The sequence below is a fragment of the Prionailurus viverrinus genome, unplaced genomic scaffold (assembly GCF_022837055.1).
Source record: "Prionailurus viverrinus isolate Anna unplaced genomic scaffold, UM_Priviv_1.0 scaffold_38, whole genome shotgun sequence".
NCBI lineage: Eukaryota > Metazoa > Chordata > Mammalia > Carnivora > Felidae > Prionailurus > Prionailurus viverrinus.
In genome coordinates this window covers 3,281,549-3,293,741 of record NW_025927606.1, presented here as the reverse complement: position 1 = coordinate 3,293,741, position 12,193 = coordinate 3,281,549, and the positions used below count along the sequence as shown (strand labels likewise).

Sequence of the window (12,193 nt, the reverse complement as noted above, 5' to 3'; positions counted from 1 at the left end):
GCAGCGAAACTCCCACCTGCCTGGAGGGGCGGGGCCTGAGGCCGGGGGCGGGGAAGAGTCCGGCCCCAACCGGGCTCCCTTCTGCCCTGAGGGGCGGGGCCTGGAGCCGCCGGGGGTGGGGTCTGCCGCCGGGGGCGGGGTCGGAGGCGGGGCCGGCCCTCGGGAGGGGCGGGCGGCGGGAGCGCGGGCCGCAGTGTTGCCGCGGAGTCCGCCGAGCTGTCGTCGCCTCCGCCGCTATGGGACAGATCGAGTGGGCCATGTGGGCCAACGAGCAGGCGCTGGCGTCCGGCCTGAGTGAGTGTGCGCCGGGACCTCGGACTGCGGGCCGGCCCCGCGGGGGCTCCGAGAGTGGGGACTGAAGCAGGGAAGGGGGTGGGGTACGTGCAGCGGCGGGGCGGGGCGGGGCGGGCCAGGGGTGGGGGTAGGGTGCAGGCAGTCAGAGACTTCTGCCTGCGGAGGGGGTTCGGAGACCCCCGCCCCCTGCCCACCCCACCCCCCGAGCCGTACCCTCTTCAGTCCCCCATCCGCGTCTGGACCTCTACACTGAAAGAGGAAGTTGCAGCCAGGGGAAGAGGCCTTTCGTCCTTGGTAGTTTCCGGGGAGTCACTGTCCCCCAAGGGTTGGGAAAACCCGGCGTGTGGACGTCGGTGTCCGCCAAACCCCCCTCCCCCCACCGCTGCCCTGGGTGGGGGCTTTGGCCCAGCGATGGCGAGGGCTTCCCTCTCTTCGGCGTCCTGGGTGGCAGCCGCTCTCCATCTGGGGCCCAGCCCCCAGGTGCACAGAAGGGCATCTGGGATTTCATAAGGTGGCTGGAAACCCCCAGAGTGACCCCCTTTCAGCTCAACTCCCAGAGAGACCGGGGAAGGGGTCAGGGCCCCCAGTCACCCTGCCCAGCCCTGTACTCAAGAGCTCTGGTTAAGCAGCGGTGGGGTCTGCACCCCAGCCCTGTACCGAAAGCAGGAACTTCTCAGGACTGGGTGGGGTAAAGCTGAGTCCCAGACGGAGTCTGAGGCAAGAGTGGGCCCAGATGCTCTGGCCCTGCCTAGCCCCTCCCACCTGGCACCTGCCACTCCCAGGAAGGGCCTGTGCCCAGGGGGGGAACGTGCTCGCAGGGAGGGTCTCAGCCCACTACCATTCAGCTGGGACCGGCTGCGGAGGGAAGGGTCGGAGGTAGACTCCCCAGTCCCACACTGTAGGAGCACATGGGGGCCCGGGGCCTAGCAGTCTGTTCCCCGTCCACGCAGGTCACCCCTGCTTTTGGCCTCCAGAGTGGCTCAGTTAGATGGTGCTTCTTCCTGTCCCCAGGCAGTGGGGCAGGACGCCCTAGATAGACCACTGCAGACCACCCTCACCCGCTGCCTGCAACTCCCACCCTCCCAGGAAGTAGAGGGTTCTAGGCCCTGGGGCCCCATTCCCTGAAGGCCCACTGCGTGCAGGCTGGCCTGGCCTGGCCTTAGCTAACACCTGCCCACGGGGGCCGCGGGGCCCACTCTGTTCACGTCCACTGTGCCGACTGTGAGGTCGAGGCCCGGGCTCCGCCTTCTTCGCCATCAAACAAGACGGTGTGTCAGAAGGTCCCCCAGGGCACTCCCGTCCCCCGGCTCCCCCTTTGTTGACTTCTCTTCTCGGCATAAACTTCAGCCCCCTGGGGCCCCTCGGGCCTGGCGAGACCCACCAGCAGACACACCCCACAGGTTTTTCTATTGTGGAAAGCCCCATCTGACCAGACCGTGTCACCTGCTGCTCCAAGCCCTCGGTACCTTTCGGGTACACACAACGGAAGCCACTTCTGGCCGCCCCCTTCCCTGCCCCGCCAGCTCCCTCCCTGCTTTGGAGCTCCGAGGGCACCTGCTTCCTTTCTGTTCCCGGATCTCCTGAGCGGATCCAAGTGCCTTGCTGAAGAGGCATCTTCTGTCTGAAGCATCTGTGGGTGGCTGGCTTTTCCATTCATTTCTCGGCTTAAATTGCCACGAGCCTGGAGGAGTCTTTGGGGAGCACCGGACGTAAAGTAGCCCCAGGCCTTGCGTCACGTTCCCTGTTCCAGTTCCGATGTGTATTTCTGTTCCCCCGACAACACCGTAAGGCCCCCCGAGAGCCGAGGCCTCACCTTTCCTTGTTCCGGTGCGTCCTGTACTTACTAGGGTTCTGTCAGCCTTGGTGGGTGACGGAGCAGCCCTGCCGTCCTGGTGGGTCACCCGTGTCTTTGCTCGCCTCTTGCTGATGGCAGGCAGCGAAACTGCAGCTCGGGAGGGGGGACGAGGCACCCAAGACAAGCGTGCTGAGTGCCCTGTTCCAGCCCCCACCCCGCACGCTGCCGGGCAAGCACACGTGGTTAATGTGTAGCCAAGCTCAGCACAGGAGTAGGAAACCTGGAAAAGCAGAGTGAGGTTTCAAGGTGGTGTCCGGGGGCCGAAGGAGGGGGGCCCGGAGAACAGCGACACCGTCAGGGGCTTCGACTCTCACTCGGTGGGGTTTCAGGGCCTCTGCGTAGACACGGGCGGTTCTGGGCTACGTGACTGGACCCGGCTGGGGAGGCCCACCTGCACAAGAGACGGAGTAGGAAGTGGTCCCCTCCGAGGACGCTTGCCACCTGCAGCCAGGGCTGGAACAAGTCACCAACGAGGCAAAACCCCGGGACCCCAGGCCCGCGCTGTGTGTGGGAAGGGCTGCGTGCCCCCTACCCTGTGCTGGACCGGGACATTCCGATGAACCGGATCCAGGACTAGAGAGACCCGGAGGCCCCCAGCAGAGGCCAGCGTGTAACTTCCCTGCAAGGACGTCTGTCCCCGACCGCTGCAGGAAGGCAGGCCCCGCCAGCAGCCCGCACGCGCCCGCCGTGGGAGGAAGCACCGGCCCGGGGACAGGCAGCACACACACCTCCAGGAGCTGGGGCTGCGGTGCCTTCTGGAAGACACGCGAATGTGAGCGCGTGTTTACGCCCACGACTGCGGGCACAACTGTTCAAGGAGGGAAAGGAATAGAGAATTACACAGCAAAAACAGGACAGTGCAGAAAGTGAGCTAATGCAGAATGTCACGAAAGAAAGTCGCTACAGGTCAGTGGATGAATTGAACGCTATCTAAAGACGAGAGGGTTAGGGGCCCGTAAGACGGGGCTGGGGGACCCTCGCGCTCACAGCCCAGAGACACAGATGGGTTATTAAATAGAGGCCAGCCGTGCGCAGTGGTGCGGGGAGACCTGCCCTGTGGGCGGGGTGGGCGGGGCAGGGGACCCCCATGGGAAGCAGGTTGGGGGGAGGGGTCTGGTGGATGGGGGGAGACCCGCCCCGTGGGCGGCGGCAGGTCCCGGGGTGAGACAGTCATGCTCCGAAGGAAGGACACGGGGAGGCAATACCCAAGGGTAATGGGTGAGCGTTTTGCAGAAACGGAGAGTCTCAGATCGAAGGAGAAAGCAGAACGCAGAATAGCGGAAAACAGATCCCTTCTTGGACACGCTGTAATGAAAATACAGACCATTACAGAAAATCTTGCCATTTATCAGAGGAGAAAAGTACAGGCCGAGTCAGGCCGAGTACACACTCATCATCGAGAATCACCGCCAGAAGGCGGTGGAATAAAATCTGAGGGGCCCAGAGAAAGCCTGACTCCCGCGGGACCCCCCCCCCCCCGAGGGATGCCCGTCAGCAGGGCGGGGGGGTGTCGCTGAGCCCAGAACGCTGAACAGGCTGTGGCCGGTTGGAAGGGTGAATGATTTATCATTTATCACCACGGGAGGTCTGTGGGTGGGGCTGAGGTTAAGCTGGAATCCACACGAGACCCAGGAAGAGAAATTGTAAAATTTAAAGTTTGAGCAAGAGAGCTGGAGGAGGGAAACGTGACACGGGGCTTGTTAGAGAGAAAGAGGAACTTCGAATCGGCCACGGCAAGTCCAGGACGGTCGGTTTGCTGTCGGCTTGAACTGGTGGAAACTGTTAAAACTCTTACAAACTATTAAAAACTATTAAACGCTGTGTCAGCTTATCCATAACGGGACAAAACTGGAAGCAAGCAAAATGTCCCAAAGGCGGGAGGGTGGAGAAATCCGTCGTGGTCGATACCTACGGCAGGAAGCCACCTGAACGGCCTCGACAAGCTGTTGAACGGAAGGAGCCGGACGCAGAGGCCGGCCCTGACTGGATGGGGCACGGGGGGCTTCTGGGGTGGGGGGGGGCACGTCGATGTGGGTGCAGGGCACGTGGGGAGCGCCCGTAAAGTCGTCAGGATTATGCCCGCACACTGTCCTGCGTCGTACTCGTCCCTCGGCAAGCTGCTGGAGTTCTGCAGGTGGGCACGATAGTGTGCGTGGACTTAGGCCACCGAGCCGTGTACTTTGTTTTATTTTAGTGTTTATTTAAAATATTTTTCAGTCGGTTGGGCGTCCGACTTCAGCCAGGTCACGATCTCGCGGTCCGTGAGTTCGAGCCCCGCGTCGGGCTCTGGGCTGATGGCCCAGAGCCTGGAGCCTGCTTCCGATTCTGTGTCTCCCTCTCTCTCTGCCCCTCCCCCGTTCATGCTCTGTCTCTCTCTGTCTCAAAAATAAATAAACGTTAAGAAAAAATTAAAAAAAAAATATTTTTGAGGGAGACAGCGTGTGAGCGGGGGAGGGGCAGAGAGAAAGGGAGACAGAATCCGGAGCAGCCGGCGGGCTCTGAGCCGTCAGCCCAGAGCCCGACACGGGGCTCGAACTCACAAACTGCGAGATGGAGACCTCGGCCGAAGTCGGACACTTAACCCGCAGAGCCACCCGGGCGCCCCGTCGAGCCGTGTACTTTAAAATGGCTGAAATGGAACCTTTCATGTTATGTGTATGTTATCACAATAGAAAAGGTGCCAAAAAGTAATTCCGGGGGAGAAAAGATCCAGGTCGTGCCTCCCAGAGCAGCCGGCGGGAAGCAGGACCGCAGAGAGGAAGACTGACGGATTCGGCCTGGGGGGGGGGGGGGGGGTTGGGGGCAGGGTGCCCAGGTCCCGCAGCTGGAATCGAGGTGGAGAGCAGCCGGGCACGGCTGTCCACAGGAGCAGACGCTGGAGGTGGCAAGGGGGTGGCAGAGCCCCGGGGACTGGTATGGTCCGGACCCCACCCACCGGCTCCCGCTGCTCCGTCGCCCCTGCCCCCGCTCACATGTTGCTTCTAGGGGTCCGCGCCCGCCTGTGTCCCCTTCACGGGCAGACGTGTTGTCGCGGAGCAGGGCACCGGTGACGGACCAGTGGCCTCGCCGAGGGAGGGGACACAGGGAGAGGCGGCCGGAGCCCCTGCAGCCGCCAGCCCCGCTGACCTGCCTCTCCTCTGCCCACAGTCCTTATCACGGGGGGCATCGTGGCCACTGCCGGCCAGTTCACCAGTTGGTGGTTCGGCGCGTACTCCATGTATCCTGCCTCCGCAGATGCCGGGACACAGCCGGGGCGGTGCTGCCGGGCTCGGGGTGGGGACGGTGCCGCGCCCGGGGGGCACAGCACTTCTCGGTTGGCAGAATGCTGCCGCAGCCCTGCGGCCCTCAGCCCCTCAGCGGCGGCGGGGTCGGCAGGATCCGGCTCAGGCGCGGTTCGCGGGAGGCCAAGGCTCAGGGCAGGGAGGCAACTTGCCCGAGGCCCGAGGCCTGGTGAGGGCTGGCAGGTGCCAGCAGCCCCGAGGGCCGGCACTGAGGCCTCGGGGATCCCAGGGACCCCCTCTGTGTCCCCCTTTCTATCAGCTGTCCCCCTTGGCCAGCCCGGGGTCTGCCCGGCTGTGACCGGCCGGCCGAGGCAGACGCCAGGGGACCGAGGGCTCAGGACGGGCAGCAGAGTGGCCAGGCCTGTCCAAACCCTGCCCGGCTGTTTCCCAGCTGTGTGACCTCCAGGCAGCAGCTGCACCTCTCTGTTTTCTCGTCGGCACAGGGGGCTCACTCTGGCCCCTGGGCTGAGCTCGGCTGTTCCTTAACGGCACGTCAGCGTAGCGGGTGTCTTTATCTGCCTGCTGGAGTACCCCCGCGGGAAGAGGAGAAAGGGGTCCACCATGGAGAGATGGTGAGTGTGCCGCCCTGCTCTGGGGGCCGGGCCCGACCCACCAGGGGAGGCCGCTCCTCCTGGGCAGGCAGGCAGGAGCGCGCTCGGCTTCCGCGGCCCCTCGGTCCCTGGGGGGGGAGGAGCTGGGGTACACTGGGGTGGGATGGGTGGGGGCTGCTGAGCAGGACACGGTCTGTCTTCTCTCCCCGTGTGCCCAGCGGACAGAAGTACCTGACCAAAGTGGTGAAGGTGTTGGGACCTCTCTCCAGGAACTACTACATCCGGGCCGTCCTGCACCTGGGGTGAGCAAGCTCCCACACCCACCTGGCTTCCACCGAGTCAGAGACTTTTCCAGACCAAAGCGCGGGTCCTGGGTCCTGCTAGAGGCTCCCCACACCTGTGTGTGTCATCTCATGCTGCGTAAGGACTTATTCTGCCCTCCGTAGCTTGAATCAAGAATAGGGTCCGAGCCGACCGGCTCTCCCGGGCGGCCCCGCTCACGGCCCCGCGCCAGTGTCTGGGGCTTAACCACCGGGGAGGCTGCCAACACAGGCCCCCGCTGTTACACGGCTTCCTTCCGGCATGGTGGCAGGGGCCAAGCGCCAGCACCCCAAGAGTTGCTAAGGTACAAGCGGAAGCAGAGAGCAGGTTACGGGACCCAGCCTTGGGCAGGACTGGGTGTGTCCTCCGTGCAGGGTCCCGGGGTCCGCACACCTACAGTTGGCCCCGTCCTGAGGCCAAGGCCTGGGGCCGCAGACCCCCTCTGACCTCCCCGCCACCCCTCCCCAGGCTCTCGGTACCTGCCGGCTTCCTGCTTGCCACCATCCTGGGGACAGCCTGCCTGGCCATCGCGAGCAGCATCTATCTGCTGGTGAGTGGCATCCCCTGTGGTTCGCCCCCTGGCACGTGCCACCCCCGTCCCCAAAGCCAGCTGTGCAGGCAGAGCCAAGGCCGAGCCCGTGTCCTTGCTCGTGCCGGGGCGGGGTCGTGACGACCGTAGTCACCACGTATGGCACGCATAAAGCATGCTGGTTCCTTTGTCTACGCCTCGGCCCTCCGAGGTGGGTGGCGAGGGCCCCGCTTTACAGATGAGGAAGTAGAAACTCAGAGAGGTGACGTGGCTGGCCCGGGTCACACGGCCAGCCAGGGCCCAACCGGATTGGCATCATCGTCACTCTTCTCTCGTCCAAACCGTCCTTGCTCCGACTTGGGGCGCCGTCAGGAGCGCTTCCTCGGAGCTCGTTAGGGGTGCCGAGGCCACGCGGACATTTTCCAGAGCTGCCCCATCGGGTTTGCCTGGTTGGGACGCGTGCGAAGGCCCCGTGGTCAGGCTGTCTTTGTAGAAGGGTGGCGGGCGGCCGTGGACGGTCCTCCCGCACAGGCTCCGGGGCGGGTGCTCCCGATCTCTCTGCTGGATGACTACGCTGGTGTTCGCACGTGTTCTTTGGGACGGGGCGGCGTGACGTCTGGGCTCTGACCGTTTTGTGGGCCGTTCCCGCCCGCCCCGTGCTCCCGCTAGAGAGCCCTTCCTGCCGGCCGGCCGGCCGGCCGCTCTCGCCACTGCGGTCGTGGCGTCGCCCGCATCCAGCCCCGGACCCTCCACACGCGGCCGGCCCCTCAAGGACCCGCAGCAGCGGAACTGCTGGGTCAGAGGTCACCCGCAGGACACGCCCACCCCGCCTGACCGCCGGTGCGCCGGGCCACGGCCGCTTTCGACTCCTGTCTGACCTTCCTTCCTCTCGGAATGCGCCTGTTCGTGTCATTTGCCCATTTTCCCATGGCTCTTTCGTCTGTTCCTTACTAATTTGGGGGAACCTTGTGTATGTTTTAATCGTGGAGGCTTTGGGAGGGAGCGTCTGACGCTGAATGCTCCCCCCGCCCCCCTTAAGGGTCTGTTAACTTTGTGAAATCCTTCCCTGGGCGGATGAGCAGAGGTTCACCTGCGTCCGCTTTCTGGTTTGTGCATTTTCCCCGCCCCCCCCGCCCCGCCCCTGCCTCCCCCCCTCCCCCCTCATTTGCCTGCACTCTCTCGTATCGGCAGTGTGGTTTACTTTTCAGGGGGATGTGCTAGTTTTAAGTCCGGAGGTGGGACATTTATTCTTCTGCTTCATGAGTGATGTGATGCCACCCTTTATTATCCATCGAGGATTGTGGGGTACAGATGGAAAGCATACATTCCCAGGCCGTCCCGGCCTGCCGTAGGGCCCCAGGGCCCAGGAGTCTGCATTCAGCCAGAGTCTGGGGTCTTCACCGTGGCTGGTGCCCCTGGGGAGGCTCCAGGGCAGAAAGGGCCCGCCCCCCCCCCCCCCGCCCCCCTCGGCTGCCCTCCTGGGCCCCTCACTCCTCGCAGACGCCCGGCCTGCCAGACATTGTGTGATACAAAGGCCTGCCTCCTGCCCTGCCCCAGCCTTGGTTGGGGCCAGCCCCGGCTTAGAGCCTGTGCCTAGGAGTGGCCTCCACTCGCCCTGCCCCGCTTTCAGGGTCCCCCCCCATAACGAAGCAGCTGGAGTCCGGGGTCCTGGCTGTCACTCTGGACTTAGTGGGTTCACACGTGGGTCCTGCCCAGTTCCCGGGGGCGGGGCAGAGCTGGCCTCCGGGGGGCCAGGGCAGCCCATCTGTGACCCGGCTTCTCTGCGTCCTGCAGGCAGCCTTCCACGGAGAGCAGTGGACCCCCATCGAGCCCAAGCCCAAGGAGCGGCCGCAGGTCGGGGGCACCATCAAGCAGCCGCCCAGCAACCCCCCGCCCCGGCCCCCGGCCGAGGCCCGAAAGAAGTCCGACGAGGAGGAGGCCGGGGCATCGGCAGGCGTTTCCGGCGGCCCTCAGGAGAACCCGGTCCCGGTGGTCGACGAGGTCGTGTGACGGGCGTCTCCGGCCGTCCCCCGCGTGGCTCCCAAAATAAACCATGGAGAGCAGGCTCCCTGACTCCCCGTGTGCACACCACACCCAATCCCAGCTCTGCCTTCTGCATAAATAAATCCAGGATGGGCGCTCCCCGCCCCCCTGCCTCCCCCACCCCCGCCTGTCTTCACTGAACCCACAACCCAGGACGGATGCCGCCCCCCCCACCGCCCCCTCCTGCCACTCCAGCCACAGGGATGACCCTTGCCCCCCAGACACAGGCTGTTCCCTCTACTGCAAGGCTGGTCCCTGCTCAGGTGGCCTCTGGGCCTCCTGGACCCTCAGTTTGGAAGCCCCTCCCCCCTCCCCCCTCCCCGGGGTCTTCACTCCTTCACCAGCCGACAACCGGTGTGGCCACCCACGGGCAGAGTGTCCTTCAGACCCCACACAAAGATCACCCCGAACACCTCCCGCGGGCTTGTTTGAACACAGCGGACCTTGAAAGGGGGTGAAAGTGGTCCATCCATCAGGGAGCTTCTGAAAACAGCCCTGCAGCCCCTACGGCAGTCACCCCTTAGGCTGGGGAAACTGAGGCTCTGAGGGGGGTGTAGCCGAGCCAGAGCTGCCCGGGACCCCTCTCCACACCTGCTGAGGCCACACACCGAGCGCCCCCGGCCGTGACCTGCATAGACACGCTGTGAGCCAGGACGCTCTGCAGGAGGCTGGGGTGCCTGGCCTCAGGGCTGCCGGGCTCTGCCGGGTCCCTGCTGGGGGGCCGAAGCCCCAGGGCCGTCCAGGCAGCGAGATCCGCCTAGGATCTCTGGCCTTCGGATCTGCCTAGGTCTCTGGCGGGGCTGGAGGGGACGTTCAGACGCCGGAGATGTGTCCCCCCTGAGCGGACTCCCCCAGGAGTTCCCTCAGACGCTGTCTGTGGGGCAGAGGGGGAGTCCCCTTGGTGGAGGAGGGCCTGGCCACAACACGGCCAGAATGGGAGCCCCTCAGGTGCCAAGGCCCTGCCAGGGCCAGCGGGGCACACCCGTGTCAAAGCACATCTCCCAAGTGGACGACCTTGGGACCTTCCTGGGAGGACACGAGAATCTAGGGCCGGCGGCTGCCCCCGCGGGACCAGCTGGGTGCCGAGGGCCAGGCAGGGGTGAGGGGTGGGGGGGGTGCCTTCAACCACCGCCCTCTGCCCTCCCACAGTGTGCTCTGGGGGACGTTTGTCAATTTAACGACGCGTTGACACTTAAAATAGTTGTTTCGGAGATACAGGGGTACCTCTTCCTCTGGGGGGCTGGGGAGGGGTAGCTTGGGGGGCCGGGAGCAGCGTGAGGCCAGGGAGGGTGTGAGGGGAGCCCCGGGGGGAACACCGAGACGGAGGCGTCATCAGAACACCGTTCGTGTTGTTTAAGAAAGTTCTAGAAGAAGACAAAGAGTCCTTCCAGCCCAAGTGTTTTTGCAGAAAGGGTAAACCGAGTCTCGAGATGGGCCCGAGCAGCAGAGTCACCCTCCAGGCACGGGGGACACAACCGTTCGGGGCGTGGCGTCCGCCTTCGTTCCTCAGCCCCGAGGCCCGGAGCCTCGGTACCTGCCCGGGGACCCCGTGGGGCAAATAAATAAGCAATAAATACCCATAAATAGGGGGGCCCTCCCGGGAGAGCCCCCCGACTGTCCAGCGCGGGGGGGGGGGGGGGCGCAGGCGACGCCGGCCGAGGCCAGGGCTCACCGAGCCGACCTGGGCAGGACACAGGTGCAGCCGACGGGCACGCGGATGAACTCCGCGTGGAAGGAGAAGGCCCCGGGCGTGGGCAGCCCCGTGGCCTCCCGCGAGCAGGGCTGGCGGCGCAGCACCAACAGGCTCTGCAGCAGCGGCACCGAGTTGAGCGCCGCCGTCTCGCGGCCCGTCCTGGCGCTGACGCAGCCCCTGCACAGGCACTGGGCGAAGGCCAGCTTCTGCGGGTAGCGGCTCTCGTCCGTGTCCACGCTGCGGGGACAGACGGGGCGGGGCCTCGGTGAGCGAGCCCCCTCCCCTCCCCCCCCTCCCCGGCCCAGCGCCCCCCACCCGCCCACCCCTGCAGGGGCTCAGGCGCGGACCCCGGCATTCTCCCGGGCGTCCCTGGCCACCGAGCCGGGCCGGACTCTTGCCCACCACAGCGGCAAGGAGGCGCCCCGCTGATGGGGCCCCACCCGCCCGGCCTGGGGGTGACCGTCCCATCTAACAGGCGGAGACGCTGAGGCTCAGAGCGGGGCGGGGATGGCCCGGCAGCACGGAGCGGGGACCCCAGCACGCAGGGCGTCCCCCGGCCCTCACCGGTATCTCCAGGGGGAGATGGAACGCTGGTGGATGCCGGCTTCCAGCACGTCCTCAGGACGCAGCACCGGGCACTGGGTCCCAGCGGGGGGGCCGTCGTGCCGCCTCCTGCGGCCCCCCGCCTCCAGGCTGGACACCAGGGCCACGGGCAAAGCCTGCTCCCACTTGGCGGCTCGAGCCAGCAGATGCGGCGGGGGCTGGCCCAGAGGCAGCTCCTCGGCCGAGTAGCAGCGTGGGGGCCCGTGGGCGTGGGGGCCCCCCCAGAGCTGGGGGCCGTGGCGGGCCAGGCTGGCAGGCGTCCAGAACAGAAGCAAGAGGCCAGGGAGGAGCTGGCGGGTAGGCATTGGGGAGTCAGGTCAGGGGCCGCCCAGGGAAGGGGGCACTCACCGCCCCCCCCCCCCCCCCGCCCCGGCTTGCCCTATTTCCTGTGGAAAGACGGGGAACAGCCGTCTCTCCCAAGTCGGGGCTAGCCCTGCAGCCCGAGCTCCCCAGAGCACCAGAGCTCCTGGGGCCCAGCTGCCTCCTGTCCCCAGCCGTGGGGGGCTTCCTGGACCCCATCCCAACGTCCTCCGAGTGGGGGCGGGAAGCCACCAGCCCTTATGGGCCAGGTGGCCCCGCCCAGGTGGGGGCGTGGGGAGACGCGGCGGCTCACCATGGTGGCGGCGGCGGCGCTGGGCTGCAAGAGGCAGGTGCACTGGCTGCGGTCCTGGAGCCTCCCGGCTCCCGGCGCCCTTTATACCTCCAGCCACACCTGGGGGAAATCCGGGCCGCTTCCTCCCGGGGAAGTGCCCGCTCGCTGAGCTTCCTCCTCCCCTCCCGGTGGGTGCCCCTGTCTCCTCCCCGCCCAGGGCGGGCCCGTGCCCACCCCCCTCCTCCTCCCCCTCCCCCTCCCCCGCCCGGAGGGACCCTGCCCCAGGCTGGCCACTGCCGGTGGACGGGCCGGGATGTTTTGGCCACGGGGAGCCGTGGGCCGGGCAGCCGGGGCGGCCTCCGTCACTCACAGTGCCGCACGGAGCTCCTCGGGGGGCCGGTCCCCCAGGTTGTGGACGCGAGGTCGGTCCT

At 66.1% G+C, this 12,193-nt stretch overlaps 2 protein-coding genes across 2 annotated transcripts; one reads left to right on the top strand and one right to left on the bottom strand.

The window, feature by feature from the left end:
• Positions 1–151: 151 nt before the first annotated feature.
• Positions 152–8,994, top strand: LOC125158835 (cytochrome b-245 light chain). Its single transcript, XM_047846320.1, has 6 exons — positions 152–294; positions 5,297–5,366; positions 5,928–6,002; positions 6,200–6,283; positions 6,771–6,852; positions 8,626–8,994. Exons 1-6 carry the CDS (start codon positions 237–239, stop codon positions 8,839–8,841), a joined length of 585 nt encoding a protein of 194 aa, XP_047702276.1. The 5' UTR covers positions 152–236; the 3' UTR covers positions 8,842–8,994.
• Positions 8,995–10,363: 1,369 nt separating this feature from the next.
• IL17C (interleukin 17C) lies at positions 10,364–12,193 on the bottom strand. Its single transcript, XM_047846332.1, has 4 exons — positions 12,133–12,193; positions 11,784–11,905; positions 11,132–11,460; positions 10,364–10,804 (listed from the first exon to the last, which is right to left on the bottom strand). The coding sequence occupies exons 2-4, from the start codon at positions 11,784–11,786 to the stop codon at positions 10,543–10,545; spliced, it is 594 nt and encodes a 197-aa protein (XP_047702288.1). The 5' UTR covers positions 11,787–11,905; positions 12,133–12,193; the 3' UTR covers positions 10,364–10,542.